Here is a 14944-nt window from a genome sequence, read left to right on the forward strand (position 1 = left end):
AAGACACACCTTTTTCTTGGGTCCTCCTGAAAAGCCATTGATATATTGCGCCAATTCAGACTGCTACGTCAGAAATTGCAGCTAAGCCCCAAATCATTCTTTGGAAACTCTACTGCTCTCATTTCCGCAAATTTGAACGGAGCGTATCCCACACAAACATCCCCCACCCCCAATTTCTACAGCAGACAATACTTTTTTCTAGAATGCAACAACGTTATTTTCCATCAAGGACACACACACACCCCTCTTTCTTTAAAAAAAGAAATATTTATTTAAAACCACAGAAATAATAAAAGCCACAAGGCTGGGGGGAGGGAATGCCTCACATACTATATACACAGTATCACACATGAAATATAACAAAATCCTTTGGTAATCTTGAAGGCAAAATTGCACCCATGGCTTATATTTAGAACTTGGTTTTCTTACCTGATCTCCATGAGACACTACACACCTTCACATTGTTTAAGACAAAATGAATCTCTTGGGCATTCTACTGATTTCAAACTACTCCCACATGGATTACAGTGGTAAAGCACTTCTATAAACACAAACACTCCACTAATTTCTGCACAGAGTAAACTTGTTCCCTTTGATGTGTAGCTATCCCCCTAGGTTTGCATTAAGCCTACTATTATGATCCAGAACAAAATGTTCTGTAACGCACTGATTTTTCAATGCACTTAAGTGTGCTTCATCCTTCAACCACATTGCACATTGGTGGGCCTTAAATGGACTGCAGGTGTGCCATGAGTGTTGGGGGTGTCATATATTAGCAGGGTCATTGGGGGATGTGGGCCACTGTGAGATACAGGAAGCTGAACTAGATGGGCCTATGGCCTGATCCATCGGGGTTGTTCTTATCTGTAGATTTAATGCCATGTTGGAATATGGCCAAAGTGTACAGCAAATGCTCTTCTTTCAAGAACAATCTAATCTGCTCTCTTCCTACACACCCAAGAGAAGTTTAATTTTCTCCTTGAAAACTACCCATAATGTGGATGTATTTGATGCATCCAAATCTCACTTCACCTCCATGGTGCAGCAGACATGGAGGTCCTATACTCTAAACCACCTTAAAACAGTTCCAAAAATTGCATAACTTCCTTGTGCTTTCAGATCCGTGTTTTTCATGCCTTGCCCAGGAGAACCAACATCAGCAAGAAACTAGTGGTTCCTATGCTCCAGTGGAACGCACTATACCACCATTGGGCATGTACAAACCTTATAGCAGCAGGGGGAAAAAAATCAGTCCCCATTTCCAGCACTAAAGCCACCCTAAGCTACCAGTGCAAAATGTGCTCAAAGTTAGAGGATCAGGCAGGCATTAAAGTGGCAATCAGTTAAGTTTTGTAGGATGTGCAAAGATTATGGCTTTACAGTGTAGTTACAAAGTCAGCATCCCCTGAGTTAACCCTCTTCTGTCCCCCTCTCCTCCCATACACAACACAGAATTTACTATGGGCTGGTTTACTTACTCAGCAAACAATTCTGCACATGTGGTGTACAAATGGCTGCTCCCCTCCCACTATAAGCAGATGGTCATGTTCGAGGCCATTGTTCTGTGTGGGAGCATGATTTGTACAGTCTTTGGGGATGCAAGGGTAGGGTCATGAATTACATCATGCCAAGACACCTTAATCCAGCTCCCACCTTCCCAAAATATCAAAATGGGCCATGTAAGCTCAGATGAATAACTTGCCACATGGTTACAACAAGCATAGCACATTTCCTCAAGTCCTCATGTCACTTCAAAGCTACTCTTGAAACATCCTGCAGGGATACAGGTGCAAAGCAGACAAGACAGGACACTTGTAAGCAGTTCTGCCACAGAGGCTTTTATAAAAGGAAGTAGGAGGTAGGCTGATCTGCTCCCACCATGCCATTTTTGTTGTTAAAATTGCTTCTCCCTGCTAGCTGTTTTTGACTGTATGTAACAAAAACACAAAGTTGAAGGAAGGCATCAGGACAGCTATATACTTCTAGTACCTTCAGATCTCATTTTCGAATAGGCACCTAACATACTACCTCTGTAGCAGTCCTCAATATTTCACAGAATATCTTGCTGGCTTGAAAAGAGATGGATTCCAATGTTCTTCAAAAGATCCACAAACTGGATGATAGCAAGGTTCATTTTAGGATCATTTCAAGGACTGATCATTGGCTAGCACATATCATACGTCAAGGGTGCTACTCAATTAAGCAGTTTTGGAAAAGGAAAAACAAAAATTTTGCAGTCTTCTCCTAAGCATTTCCTGTTTAAATCAGGAACTGGACACTATACATCCTGCCAGCTTCCCCTAGATCAGTATTTCTCAAATAGTGGGTCAGGACCCACTAGGTGGGTCATGAGCCTATTTAATGTGGATCCCCACTCATTTTAATTTTTCATATATTAGACTTGATGCTACCATGGTATGTGACTGCATTTGGGGAAATGTTACAGATCTGTTCTTTTAACAGGCTATTGTGTATATGATAGTAAATGGGACTTACTCCTGGGTAAGTGCGGGTAGGATTGCAGCCTAGGATTGTGAAAAATTTTCCTGCTTGATGATGTCACTTCTGGTCATCACTTCTGGTGGGTCCTGACAGATTTTTGTTCTAAAAAGTGGGTCCTGGTACGAAAAGTGTGAGAACTACTGCCCTAGATAACCCCAATGCATTTCCTTCACATTTCCCCCCTCCCAAGAAGTAACAACATGAGTCCATCAAAGACACAACCAAGGTGATCAGACATCCAACCAATCCCACAAAACAGAAGTACCAACATCATGCAGAACCAGAGAAGGAAAGGGGAAGGGGTGGGGTGAAAGGAAGAGAACAAAAAGTGATGACATTCCTAATTTGGTTCTACTATGCAGATCACACAAGAGACAAGGTTCAGCCTTATGTTTTAGGATCATAAGAGGTTCCAGCTCCAAAAGGCCACATCATCTCAGGGTTGAGAAAAAAAATCTGTTCGCCAGTCTAGAAATAGTCCTTAAGTGTTCGGAAACATCCGCCACCAAAATCAGCAAAAACTTGATGCTCTTCTGAAACAGACATTTTCAACTCATGTGAACAGCCCATTAGAAACAGGAGCAGAATTGAATCCGGTCCCAAGTGCAAAACACAATAATTTATTAATTAACACAGTCCCAATATGTACGCAAGTTTAAAAACAAGTCATGAAATCTTTCTCAGCTTTCGCCAACCATGATAAATAGTCCGCACCCTTGATTTTTTTTCAGTAAAAAAATTAATCCTTTGCAGGTTAAATTTAGTAGAAAAATATGTATGCATTTTGGTTTTTAAGGTTCAGTCTTCCTTTTTATCTGAGACATTTGAGTTGTCTTCTTCACAAGCCTGAGGACAGACTTTATTCTTTGACACAAAAGATTTTTCCGAAATGGGAGTTTTTTGCATGGAAGGGCCACCAACGTTTATTTCCGTGTCAAAGTGGCAGCGCTGGAGTTCAAGGTATGTTGTGAATAGCTTGGCGTATTCAGGATGTTTGAGGGCAAAATCCTTAAATTCTTCTGCAAATCAAACACATGCACAGATGGTTTTATGTCAAGTATCAAGCACACATCAAACACAACTGGAAAGATGCTACAGTCCATAGGCAGTCTTACAGCAGAACCCTAGATTTCACTGAAGATTTCTCTCCCTGTAGTTTTCTCCTCTATTAAAACAAGGCTTCCTGTTTCTGACTGGGATGATTATACTGTCAGCCCAGAGTATCCACAGGGGATCTGTTCCTGGATCTCCCACAGATACCAAAACCCATGGATAATGAGTCACATCCAGAAAGAGTTCTGAGACCTCTGAAAGACACTTCAGAAGTGCCTTTTGAATGCCTCCTGAGGCGTGGGGCTGTGCATGTCCTCCCCACACCTCAGAACTCTTCACAGACATGACCAGAAGACTCTTCTGGTTGCATTCAGGAGATACAGTGAGGCCCTCCTGACCAGGGAAGGGACCTGTGTTGAGCCAAATCCTTGGGACCTGAATCCATGGATAACAACGGTGGACTATTAATTTTGATAATTACTGAAGTATTTTTTAAACTACCATTTTTAATTTTTTTTAAAGGGTCAAGACAATTGAACTAGCATGGCTCCCCCCCCCCCGAAACATGGCTCCCTCTGGGAACTGAGAAACAATTATTTTTTAAATAATTATACCCTACCTGACTCCACAAAATTTGAAGTGGCTACAGTAAAGGTTTACCCCCCCCCCCCAACAAAAACAGATATAGAATGTATGTAATGCAGTCCTGGAGAAAGCAAGTAAATCTTTAATTTAGAATAGTTATTATAGTCTTTAATTCAAAACAAGTACCTCTTCAAAGAATGCCAGAAGGAAGGAAGCAAAACTCCTTGGAGAGTGAGTTCTACAAGTAGGCTGTTATCACCAAAAAGACCCTCCTTTGAATCTCTTCCAGCCTCACATCAGTTAATGGAGGGCTATGCAAGATGTCCTTTCTTGCCAAAGATCTCAGGGCACAGGTAGATTCATGTGGGAGAAGGTGGACCTTCCGATGCCCTGCTCCCAAGTTATTTAGGACTTCAACCATACCTTCAATTGCACCTGGAATACCTTCCCCAGGGATGTTTATTTGGCCCCATCTTCACCATCCTGAAGATTCCAGGTGAAGTTACTAGGTAACATTTTATTTGCGATGGCAGCAAATTGCTGTTGCTTTTAAATTTATGATGAGTACTTTGCCCATTTGTCACTGTTTTGAACAAAAGTTATCCAGCAGATTTAGTAAGCTACCCACATTATTTATTACTATTGCAAAAAAGAAAAACAGAACTAGACCAGGCTTACCATAAGACAGCTTATTTGTTTTATCCGCATCTATTTCCTTGAACAGATTAGAGACATCCAGGTGAGGAAGTCCAAGGGAAGACCGGATAACTAAGGCAAATTCGTCCTCTGAAATTATACCATCTTCATCGATGTCAAACAGCTGGAGAGGAAGAAAAAGGTCAGAAATTCAACTTTTGTGGGGTGATCAACTGTCTACTACCAAGCCAAATCCTTGGCCCAGCTCAGTATTGTCAACTCAGCATTTGAGACAGGATCTTTTCCAGCCCATCCTGAAGATGGTAGGACTTGAATCTGGAACCTTCTGCATTTGTGTGGCTCTAATACTGAGCTGCAAGAAAGGAAAGCTGGGTGATGATCATCAGCTTCCAAGAAGTAGCACCAAAGGTACAGTCACCATTTTACACTCTCAAAAATCGACCCTCCAAATTTTGCTACCTGAAAATGAGATTGTAAAATTTGTGCCTGTCACTCATCGGTGGGGGATGGTGCATTTTAGTTGAGGCCTGTGACCCATACATTACTGGAGGAACAGTGGATGCAATACTGTGGGGCTGTCATATGCTTCACCTATAAGGTTACTCTGCCTTAAACACCACCAGGAGAAACATATTGATACTTATTCAACTGGAAAACCCTGCTTACAGACATGCAATGTGTCTACTGTAAAACTTTGAAACAGATCAGCATTACTCAGGTCACAGTCAACAAAAAGAATTAAATTAAAACAGTTTGCTCTTTAGGAAAAACACATTTTTTAAAGGCCTATAGATTCAAGCTTTTTTTGGAGGGTGCGGGTGGAATGAGAGAGATAATTTGCATGAAACTATACTTACCTTAAATGCCATCTGAATTGTTTGTTCTGTGTTAGCAGGATTACAGAGAATAGACAAACCAATGACATATTCTCTGAAGTCGATTGTACCATCTCCATTCTGCAAGAAACAAAGGGACCACTGTTATTAACTGGGGAAAGGGGCTGCTTGCTCTCCAATAAGCTAGATTTCTATGTTTAAAAATTGTTTCTCTTTCTTCAAATCCCATTTCCTACTTGCACACTGAACATTTAGGTCCAGAAAGTCTGCACCATGCTGTTCTCATAATTATGTGTTATCAACTCCCACTTTTTTCCACGCACAGACCAGTACCATACTGGTTTGAAGGTAATGGAGGTGCATGCTAAGTGCTGATAATGCCATAGACTAGGGATTATCTCATTAGTTGGGGTCAGAAAAGATTTGGGCAACACTCATTCTCTCCACCCCCCCCCGCAAGAAAAAAAGATAGACACATGCTTAACACTCTTCTTCACAGTACACGTAATCAAGGTTGATTCTATTGTCATAGCAAAAGTTATGCACAGCAGAGGAGGGACAAAATGAAAGCAGACTGTAGGCAGGAAGAAAGTCTTTCCTCATTTCTCAAACCAGCAAAAAACTTGGGTCTGAAGTTTTTATTGGCGGGGAATATCATCTGACCTGCTCCAGTTAATTGGTGTAAGGTTTCTTTGGCTAGTTTCCCTGCTGTTCCCTCTTTGGTCAGGAGGCAGCATACAAGCCAACCTCACTGAATGCCACCAGATAAAGACCCAGTCGCAGATTCAAGTCCTGACATCTATGTAAAAACCACTGGAAAACCACTTCTGGGGAGTGGCAGTGCCTCACATCATCACGGAGCAATGGGGGCAGCCCTTCCTGAAACAAAAACCAGGCTTATCTATGTTCTTACAGACATTTAAGCATTCATGTCTCTGTTGATGTCAGCAGAGTGTAGCAATTAAGGGGCTGCAACCAGTGTAGTGCAAAACTGACTCACATCTCAGTCTCTTTGCCACGGAGAGACTATCTATCCCGGTGCCAGTGCCCTGACCACGGAATTCTCAGCCTTAGTTCCCTCCATCTGCAAAATGGGAACACCACTGGCCTACCTTACAGGGTTGTTGGAAATGGCACAGAAAGAAAAAATACATGAAGCACTTTGAGCATTTGAAGACACTGTATAAAATGCTTATTAGTGATTACCAATTTTAAAAAACCCATTAGGAGATGGAGGACAGTGAATTCTGGCATAGCTACAGTTACAAACAATTCCATTATTTCTCCTGTGTTTATAATCATAAGTGTCTCTCAGGGAACCGCCTTGCAGGGAACCCCCCCTCCAAGGCCAAATTCTTCTCAATTCTCAAAACCTTCTTTCTATTACACCTTTGGCATGACCCTTTACGTCCCTAAACTTCACTGTAATTGAGCTTTATCAGTTGCAACTGACAGTCACATTCCTGATTCTTCCTCTGTTTTTTTCTCACTTTTGTACTGTTTTGACTGTAAGCCCCTCAGGGCAGGGACTTATCCTATTACACCTCAGAAAGTGCCATGCTTGCTGATGGAGCAGAATAAAAACAACTGGCGAACACTCACACGCATTGGGTTGTACTATTTTCCAATACACTGATTGTACAGGTGGGGCAAGAGAATTGCAGAAGGCTCACATACCAGCCCTCGAGGTACTGGCTAACTGCCAGACTTTTGTGGCATGGGAAAGGGAGGAGTCATGCCAGAAAAAAAAAAGGAAGGAAGGATTCTTCTGCTATGTATCACACCCTCAGGGCTTTATTCCTGAATGGGAAAAGCCAGTACTTTGAGTGGGAACAGAAAATTCACACATGATGGGATTTCATTGCCACAAGTAGTAGTGATGGTCACTAGCTAATACACCTTTAAAAAGAGAACTTTTAAAAAGGGGAATTAGAAACATTACAGAGAATACGGTTGCAATCTTATGCACACTCACCTGAGAATACGTTCCATTGGCTATAACGGGACTTATATACGTAGGACTTACAGAGACATACATGGACTGGGCTGCAATTCTATCACAGCTGATTAGGGATGCTGCCTACGTCAAACCTCCACGTTCCGAAGCAGTATACCTCTGAAAGCATAGAGGAGCAACAGAAGGGGAGAGCATTTCTTTTCAATTCTGCTTGAGGAAGATGGAAGCATCTTGGTTGACCACCAAGGGAAGCAGGATGCTAGGCCTAGATTTGATCCAACAGGGCTTCTTCTTATAGCGGTTCAGGAGTTAGACCTGGAAGATCCAGGCACAAATCCCTGCTCAGTCATAGCTTCCCGGGTAATCTTGAATCAGTCACTCTCTCTTAGCCTCACCTACCTCACAGGGTTGATATGAGGACAAAAAGGAAGGAAGGAATCATGTACACCAACCTGAGCTCCTTGAAGGGACATACAAAAATGTGAAAAATAAAATTTTAAAATATTTTCAAATCAATAAAAATATGATAGGAAAAGTGGTTAAACACCTTTTTCTCTCCTCTCTTCCCAAAGTGGCTTTTCTCTTTATAAAAAGAGGCTTTTGACATCTAGTTAGGGTGGCTCTTGTAGACCAGCTGCAGCTATTGAAATAAAGCCATTCAACCAATATTAAGGACAACAGGGCGTTTCTACCCTGAGGGTATTGATGAGCAATGAACAAAGGTGTTTTGATGTTTTTTTTTTTTTGGGGGGGGGGGGACACCTACCAGAATGTGCCTTGCCAACATTCTGAGTCATCCTTGAGAATTCAGTTCCACTAACATGCAAACACACCTTCAATGAAGTCTGAAAGAGCACAGAGGGTGAGGTCCTCCATTCAAGGCCCTGCAATTCCAATTTGACACTCAGGGTTGATTGCAGTTTAGTATTTTATGCCGACTTCAGACCTGGATTTCAGACCTGCAGTTTACATTCTGTGGCCTGTCAGTTCCCTCCTTATTTGTCTGGATTGCTGGTTTTATGCTTGCAAACTGCTTTGTGTGAACCGTTTCGCTTGTTAGTTCTTTTAACAGCCTTCAAAGAGTTTAAAACAAAATTAAATTAAATGAGATCTACCCTGAAAATGTGGTTTTAGAAGCTGTCCTAATGGCTGGGGTGGGAGCAAAGAGAAGGTGAGAAGGGAAGATGTGTTCGAGAGGCGAAAACCCTCCTCTCCCCACACTCATACCAGATAGACCTTGCTTGCAGAAAGACCCAAGCTCAGGCCCCAATCCATCTAGATCAAGCCTTGCCAAACCCTAGACTAGTGGTTCTCAAAATGGGGCGTTGCAAAACCCTAGCCAGAGAGCCCTGGCCTTTGCCTCCTTGGGTGGTGTGGGGGGAAGGCAGCAATGCAATCCATTGGATCATGCTGCTTCGGAGGAGCTCAGGGGATTGCTGCCACTTAACAGAGCCTGCAGCAGTCTCTCCAAAGGTACCATGCCTTGGGGGCGGGGTGATGCCTTTCTAAGGCTTCCAGCAGACGTTTTGAGGCCTTCCAAGGCATGGGGAGGATGCACAAGGCCTCCGTGCACCTCTGACTGTCTCCCGGATGCCCCAGCAGGTGTCTGGGACAGACATCCCCTGGGGGGTCTTAATTTTTGTTCCCTGGGTGCCAGATCCCTTAGCGATGTCACTGCCACCATCCCCTCCCCCCCAAAAAAAAATTCTCCTGAAGAACTCGACAATTCTTGGCTGTCCCAACAAAGCATCAGGGGATAGGACAGCTGGGAGTTGTAGAATGGAACTGTGGGAGAACAAGATGGGCTGCTGCTCTCCCACAGTTGCCTGAGAAACACTCCTCTAGAGTCTGGTTTACTGGGTACCAGTGGGGAGCAGTGGAGATGGTTCAAGAATGAATGCGGGCCCTGGCACAGGCACCAGCCCCCAGGACAGTCCCTCCAGCCCCACCCCTGGAGCCACCTGAGCAGCAGAATCAAGCCAGAAACAAGGTGGCATGATGGATGGATGCGTATTGCCAATATCAAAAGTAGTGCAAGGAGGATGAGGCCCTTGGCCAGCCCTTGATCCGCTGTGTTCGTCTCCTTTTTAGAAGTGAGGTGGTGTGTGTGGTTTCATTTTGCTCATGGTGACCATCCACCAACAACCTCAAGAGCTGCAAAGCAGGCCTTCTGACCAGGCCAGACTCTTCTCTAATTCTCTCTCTCCCCTTTTTTTTTGTGGCAGTTTTTCCATGTGATTGTTTTGCTCAGTGCAAGAAGAAAACAAGAACCAATTTATCCAAAGCCTCCTTCCCCACCACCAACGCCATCCGGTTATAGTACAGCCAAGCAAACAGCAGAAACCCAATGTGAGCCAAGTTTTATTTTCCCTGATTTGAGCTCATTTGTGCACAGAACCAAACAGGAGTCTATTTCGCTAGTGCTTTCATGAGATTCAAACTTGGCCTCGGGCAAAGCAATGCAAGACACCTATGAGGAGCAAAGCATTGCTCAGATGGAGCCCACACAATTCATATGCAGCCTAAAACACAACTGTGCCTTCCCTTTGCAAGGACAGTAAGGGACATCCTGTGACCTCCAAACAGTGCTGGAGGTCAATCCCAAAAGCCTCTTTTCCTGCTGTTGGCACTTCTAAAGCATATCCACACCTAAACATTTGCGTATCCAACACAACAGAAAGAATATATGCATGCACAAGCAAAAAAAAAAAAAAAGTGGTTACATGGTTAGACCACAGGCGCAGAAAAAAGGGGACACAATATGCAGGGAAAGACTGAAATAGGAATTGTGGGTAAAGCAAAGATAAATTGCATAGCTTTCCTACTTCTTCTCTTCCCTCCCTCCCCACCCCCAAGTAGCTATGAAAGAAAGAGAGCCCCATTGCAAGGAAGGAGGACTATCTGGCCATTTGCAACAATAAATCTAAAGCTTGCAGCTTCACAGGTGGAGACGTGTTGCATGTTCCTTCCTATCACTTGCATGGTCTCAAGAATACATAGTCAATTGCAGCCAGTCTTGCAGGGTCATCTGGACCTTCCCATCCCCAGTTCTGTCCAGTGATTTGAAGGCACGAAACATGCTATCCAGGCGCACGAGGCAGCTGATGAAGTTGTTGAAATCCATGCTGCCGTCCTCCTCGGCATAGCGGCGAATGATCAGCGCGTAGAGCTGGTCGTGCAGGTTGAAGCCCGCGGCCTTGAATGCGGTGGGCAGCTGAGCCATCTGCAGGACCCCCGGGGAGCCCGAGCGGTACTGCTTGTAGACGTACTGCCATTTCTTGATGTTGTTCCACAAGTAGCGGAACTGGTAGAAGTCCAGCTTGCCGGTGGTGTCGCTGTCCATGACCGCCACCATGCTGCGGCAAGTGTCCAGGTTGAAGCCCTCGTCCGTCTTCAGGTCTTGGTGCCTGGCCAGCACCTTGTTGAGGATGTTCATCAGCTCCGTGGGGCAGACCTCCATGTCGTCCCCAGCCACCTGCGCGAAAAGCCGCCGAAACTGGCGCACCTCCTCGCTCTCGTTGGCTTCCACGTTGGCAAAGTGGCTGCGGGGAGGCGGCGGCGGCTCCGGGGTGTACTGAGCAGCTGCCTCGCTGATGAGGTTCACCAGCCCTCCGAGGAGGCCAATGACATTGCTACTTTTCCCACCGCCGGCCCCCGACAAGAGCCCCCCAAGGACTTTCCCAGCAGTGCTGCCCCCACCTCCACCACCCCCGCCTCCTGCAGCAGACAACAGCCCCCCAAGGGCTTTTCCAGCACTACCGCCACCCCCGCCTCCTGTTGCTGCCGACAAGAGTCCCCCGAGGGCATCTCCGGCGCTGCCACCACCACCTCCTGCTCCTGATAAGAGTCCTCCAAGTCCTCTTGCAATGGCTGCTCCAGCACCACCACCACCACCGCCGCCACTCCGGCCACCACCACCGCCGCCACCAGCAGCATCCATCAACGCTTGAGCGAGGAACATGGCGAGGATTCTGGGAGGCCGCAGGAGCAAACAGAAGGCCTGGCTGTTCCCAGGAGCTCCAAGAGCGTCTGACAGAGTCGAGCTGGGCGGGTGCTGCTGTAACGTGATCCACCAGCACAACTGCAGGGCACCCTGCCCGTACTTGCCGTCTCACGCTGCTGGAATCCACAAGCATGCAGGACTCCGCCTTCTGCTCCCACCGAGCGACAGCGCATGTTTGTGCTTGCCAGTGGGGGAGCTGCACAGCCGCAGGCTCGCTATTTCCTCAGCCTCTTTGCTGGCCTGCGCTCTACCCCACCCCCTTTCCCCCTCCACCACTGCAAGCCTTCTCCAACCCCATCTGTTTCTTATATGCTGTGCTCTTGATCCTTCAGACAGAGGCGCTATTAAATCACAGCCTTTGTTTCTGCAAAGAGTACAACCCCCCTCCATTTTTGCAGAGTTCAGTGAGGAAAGGAGGGGCCAGAAGGAGAGCGGGGGGGGGGAAATGAAACATACCCTGTCAAAAAGTGCAAACAGCTCTTTGAGAACGTCTGAGACAGGGAGCTTCAAGTAGTCCGCAAATTCCTCGATGCCGATCCTGCCCCCTTTCGATGCCCGGGCGATGGCCGCAAATTGATCCAACTGCTCCCGGATATTATCCCATTTTAGACTGTTGAAAGAGACAGAAGTTGCAGTATGTCAGGAAGCATTAGCTAGAAACAGGAAGCAGAGCACAATGGAACCCCCCCACCCCGCAGTTTCTGCCCTGCAACTGGTGCAGACGGCAATCCTGACTCTGAACAGGAGGCCCCACTTAATGATCACAAACCGATTGATCTCTCTTCCTCTGTGAATCTGTTGAACCCCCTTTTAAAGCCATCTGAACTAGTGGTCAGATCCTGCGGCAGCCAATTCTTCCAGCTGATTATGTATGATGAACAGCAGTGTTTTCCCCGTTTGATTGGGGAAATCCCAAGTTCCAATATTATAGGAGGGGGGAAAATACTGCTGCTTTCTTTACACCAGGGGTGTCCAAACTTTTTGACAAGAGGGCCACATCATCTCTCTGACACTGGGGCGGGGGAAAAGAATTAATTTGCATTTCAAATTTGAATAAATTTACATTTTAGAAATGGAACTTATATGAATGAATGAAGGTCTTGCAATAGCTCAAGGCCTATAAAAGGCCTTGCACAAAGCAAGGCCAACCTTTCTTATGATGATGCTGCTGCAGCACAGACATGAAACAGCAAGCAGTGGGAGGGAGCCCTCGTCTCACAGCTCGCGAGAGGTCAAACAGTTGGCTGAGAGCTGAGAACAGTAGCATCAGGCCAGCATGGGCTCCAGCAAGTCTCCGGAGGGCCAGAGACTCACTGGAGACTGGGGGCTCCCTGAGGGTCAGATTGGGAGTCCTCAAGGGCCACGAGTGGCCCCAGGGTCAGGGTTTGGGCACCCCTGCTTTACACCATGCATCATTTTAGGAGCATCAATCATGCCCTCCCCAGTCACCTTCTTGCTGAACTAAGAAACCTCCAAAGCTTTAACTGCTTTGAATTGCAGGGAGAATGCTCTGTCCTCCCTGATTATTTTGGTTAGGAACCCTCCTCTCCCCACACTCCCTTGCTTGCAGAATAGTCCCAAGCTCAGACCCCAATCCATCTAGATCAAGGCTTGCCAAACCCTAGACTAGTGGTTCTCAAACTGGAGCGTTGCAACACCCCAGCCAGAGTGCCCTGGCCTCTGCCCCCTTAAGGGGTGGGGCGGGGGGAAGGCTGCAACACAATCCTTCACAATTTACCCAGCTCAAGAATAGCCTTTTCAAGATGGGGCAACCAGAATCATGCACAGATTTGCATGGCTGTGCTACAGATCTGCATCAAGCCAGGATGTTCCTGAACCCTCAGCATGAGATTTTCCTTCTCAAGTCTAATGGCAGCCATAAGTGTGTGGATCTGAGCAATGCCAGCTCATCCGGCAAGGCTTCTCGCCAGGCAAACAAGCCCCCAGGTGTTGGCAGTTACTCGAGAAGCTGTTTCATGCCTGCGGAGCTGCTTACTTGAGTTTCTTGCTAACTTTTGTGAACTCGACCAGACCAGCTTCCATGGGCAAGGTCAGCTGTCCAGCCGAAATCATCAAGCGGCAGTCTTCATAGGTGTGGTCTGTGACAGGCACATCCAAAGTGCTGCAATGAAAATATACACTCCACTTAAAAGGTGAAACTATTTATTCAATGTGTAAACACATTTCTGGGACCACCACTTCTTACTGCTGTAGGAATCTATTGCATAAGCCTCACAGCAGGCCGAATGGAATTAGGAACATGCTGCCAAGGGCTTCCTTTCCAGACCCTCAACCATGACCACTTAGCACATGCATAGCGAGCATATAGCACTTGGCGCTTGCAAAGTGGTTCACATATATTACCCTGATGTTGCCCTTCCAAGAACCCCATTTGTTAAGTGTACTTATCCCCATATTGCAGATAGGGAAGACTGAGGCCAAGAGGGAAAGGCTTGTCAAGGCCACCTAGTTGGTTCACAGGCAAGGGCAAAATCTGAAGCAGAAGTCCCAGTTCACAACTCACAGCCCAATCCTATGCATGTTTACTCAGAAGTAAGTCCCATTTGAGTCAATGGGGCTTACTCCCAGGAAAGTGTGGATAGGATTGGGCTGTCAGTCTCTCACCCCTATGCAGTACCAATTTTTTAATTGCCATTTTCTGAACCATTCCAATTTGTCTCCATCAGAAGAAGAAACCAAGGTGGTGTAGTGGTTCAGGAGTTGGACTTAGACCTGGAAGATTCAGGTTCAAATTCCTGCTCAGTCAGAAAGCTTCATGGGAGACCCTGGGCCAGTCACTATCTCTCAGCCTCATCTACTTCATGGGGTTGCTGTGAGGACAGAAAGAAGGGAAGAATGATGTACACCACCATGACCTCCTTGAAGGAAGGGAGCTATAAAAACGTGAAAAACAAATTCACAGTACACCTGGGCAAGTATGCCCTACCTAGTCCAATTCATTATTTAGTCTTATTTACCACTAAGAAAACGAAATTTCAGTTTAGTATTTTTAATAAGAGTGTGTGTTTATAGATCACATCACACACAATATGAAATAAACTAGAGCAGGCTTTTAAGTGGGGCTTGCCTTTCGACCTCAGTGCTTACTGTTGGATGCTGTGAGCAAGAACCCAAGAGTTTTGCATGAAAATTCTTGCACATTTCCTTCTTTATTGAAAACATTTGTGCCTCGCCCTTCAACCAGCAGGGCTCACAGAGCAGCTTACATAAGATCGAACAATGAAACCATTACAACATAAAAGGGAAGACAGGAAAGGGGAGGAAACTGGCCTCTTGGCTACTCCTCTCCCGCCCCCCCCAGCAGCTGGGGGTTCTGTGGCTTCCCTTTGC

At 45.9% G+C, this 14944-nt stretch overlaps 2 protein-coding genes across 2 annotated transcripts in view; both read right to left on the reverse strand.

The window, feature by feature from the left end:
- Positions 1-247: 247 nt before the first annotated feature.
- Positions 248-14944, reverse strand: part of LPCAT2 (lysophosphatidylcholine acyltransferase 2) — a 43041-nt gene continuing 28344 nt past the window's right edge. Inside the window, exons 10-14 of the mRNA XM_066637112.1 lie at positions 13590-13715; positions 12050-12203; positions 5655-5753; positions 4819-4960; positions 248-3521 (exon numbers count right to left, since the gene is read on the reverse strand). Of these exons, the coding sequence (XP_066493209.1) occupies positions 3301-3521; positions 4819-4960; positions 5655-5753; positions 12050-12203; positions 13590-13715 (742 nt within the window). The 3' untranslated portion in view covers positions 248-3300. The remainder of the gene's footprint in view (positions 3522-4818; positions 4961-5654; positions 5754-12049; positions 12204-13589; positions 13716-14944) is intronic.
- CAPNS2 (calpain small subunit 2) lies at positions 9915-11656 on the reverse strand. Its single transcript, XM_066637113.1, has one exon. It carries the CDS (start codon positions 11549-11551, stop codon positions 10577-10579), a length of 975 nt encoding a protein of 324 aa, XP_066493210.1. The 5' UTR covers positions 11552-11656; the 3' UTR covers positions 9915-10576.

This window comes from Tiliqua scincoides, chromosome 9, assembly GCF_035046505.1.
Source record: "Tiliqua scincoides isolate rTilSci1 chromosome 9, rTilSci1.hap2, whole genome shotgun sequence".
Classification (NCBI taxonomy): Eukaryota; Metazoa; Chordata; class Lepidosauria; order Squamata; family Scincidae; genus Tiliqua; species Tiliqua scincoides.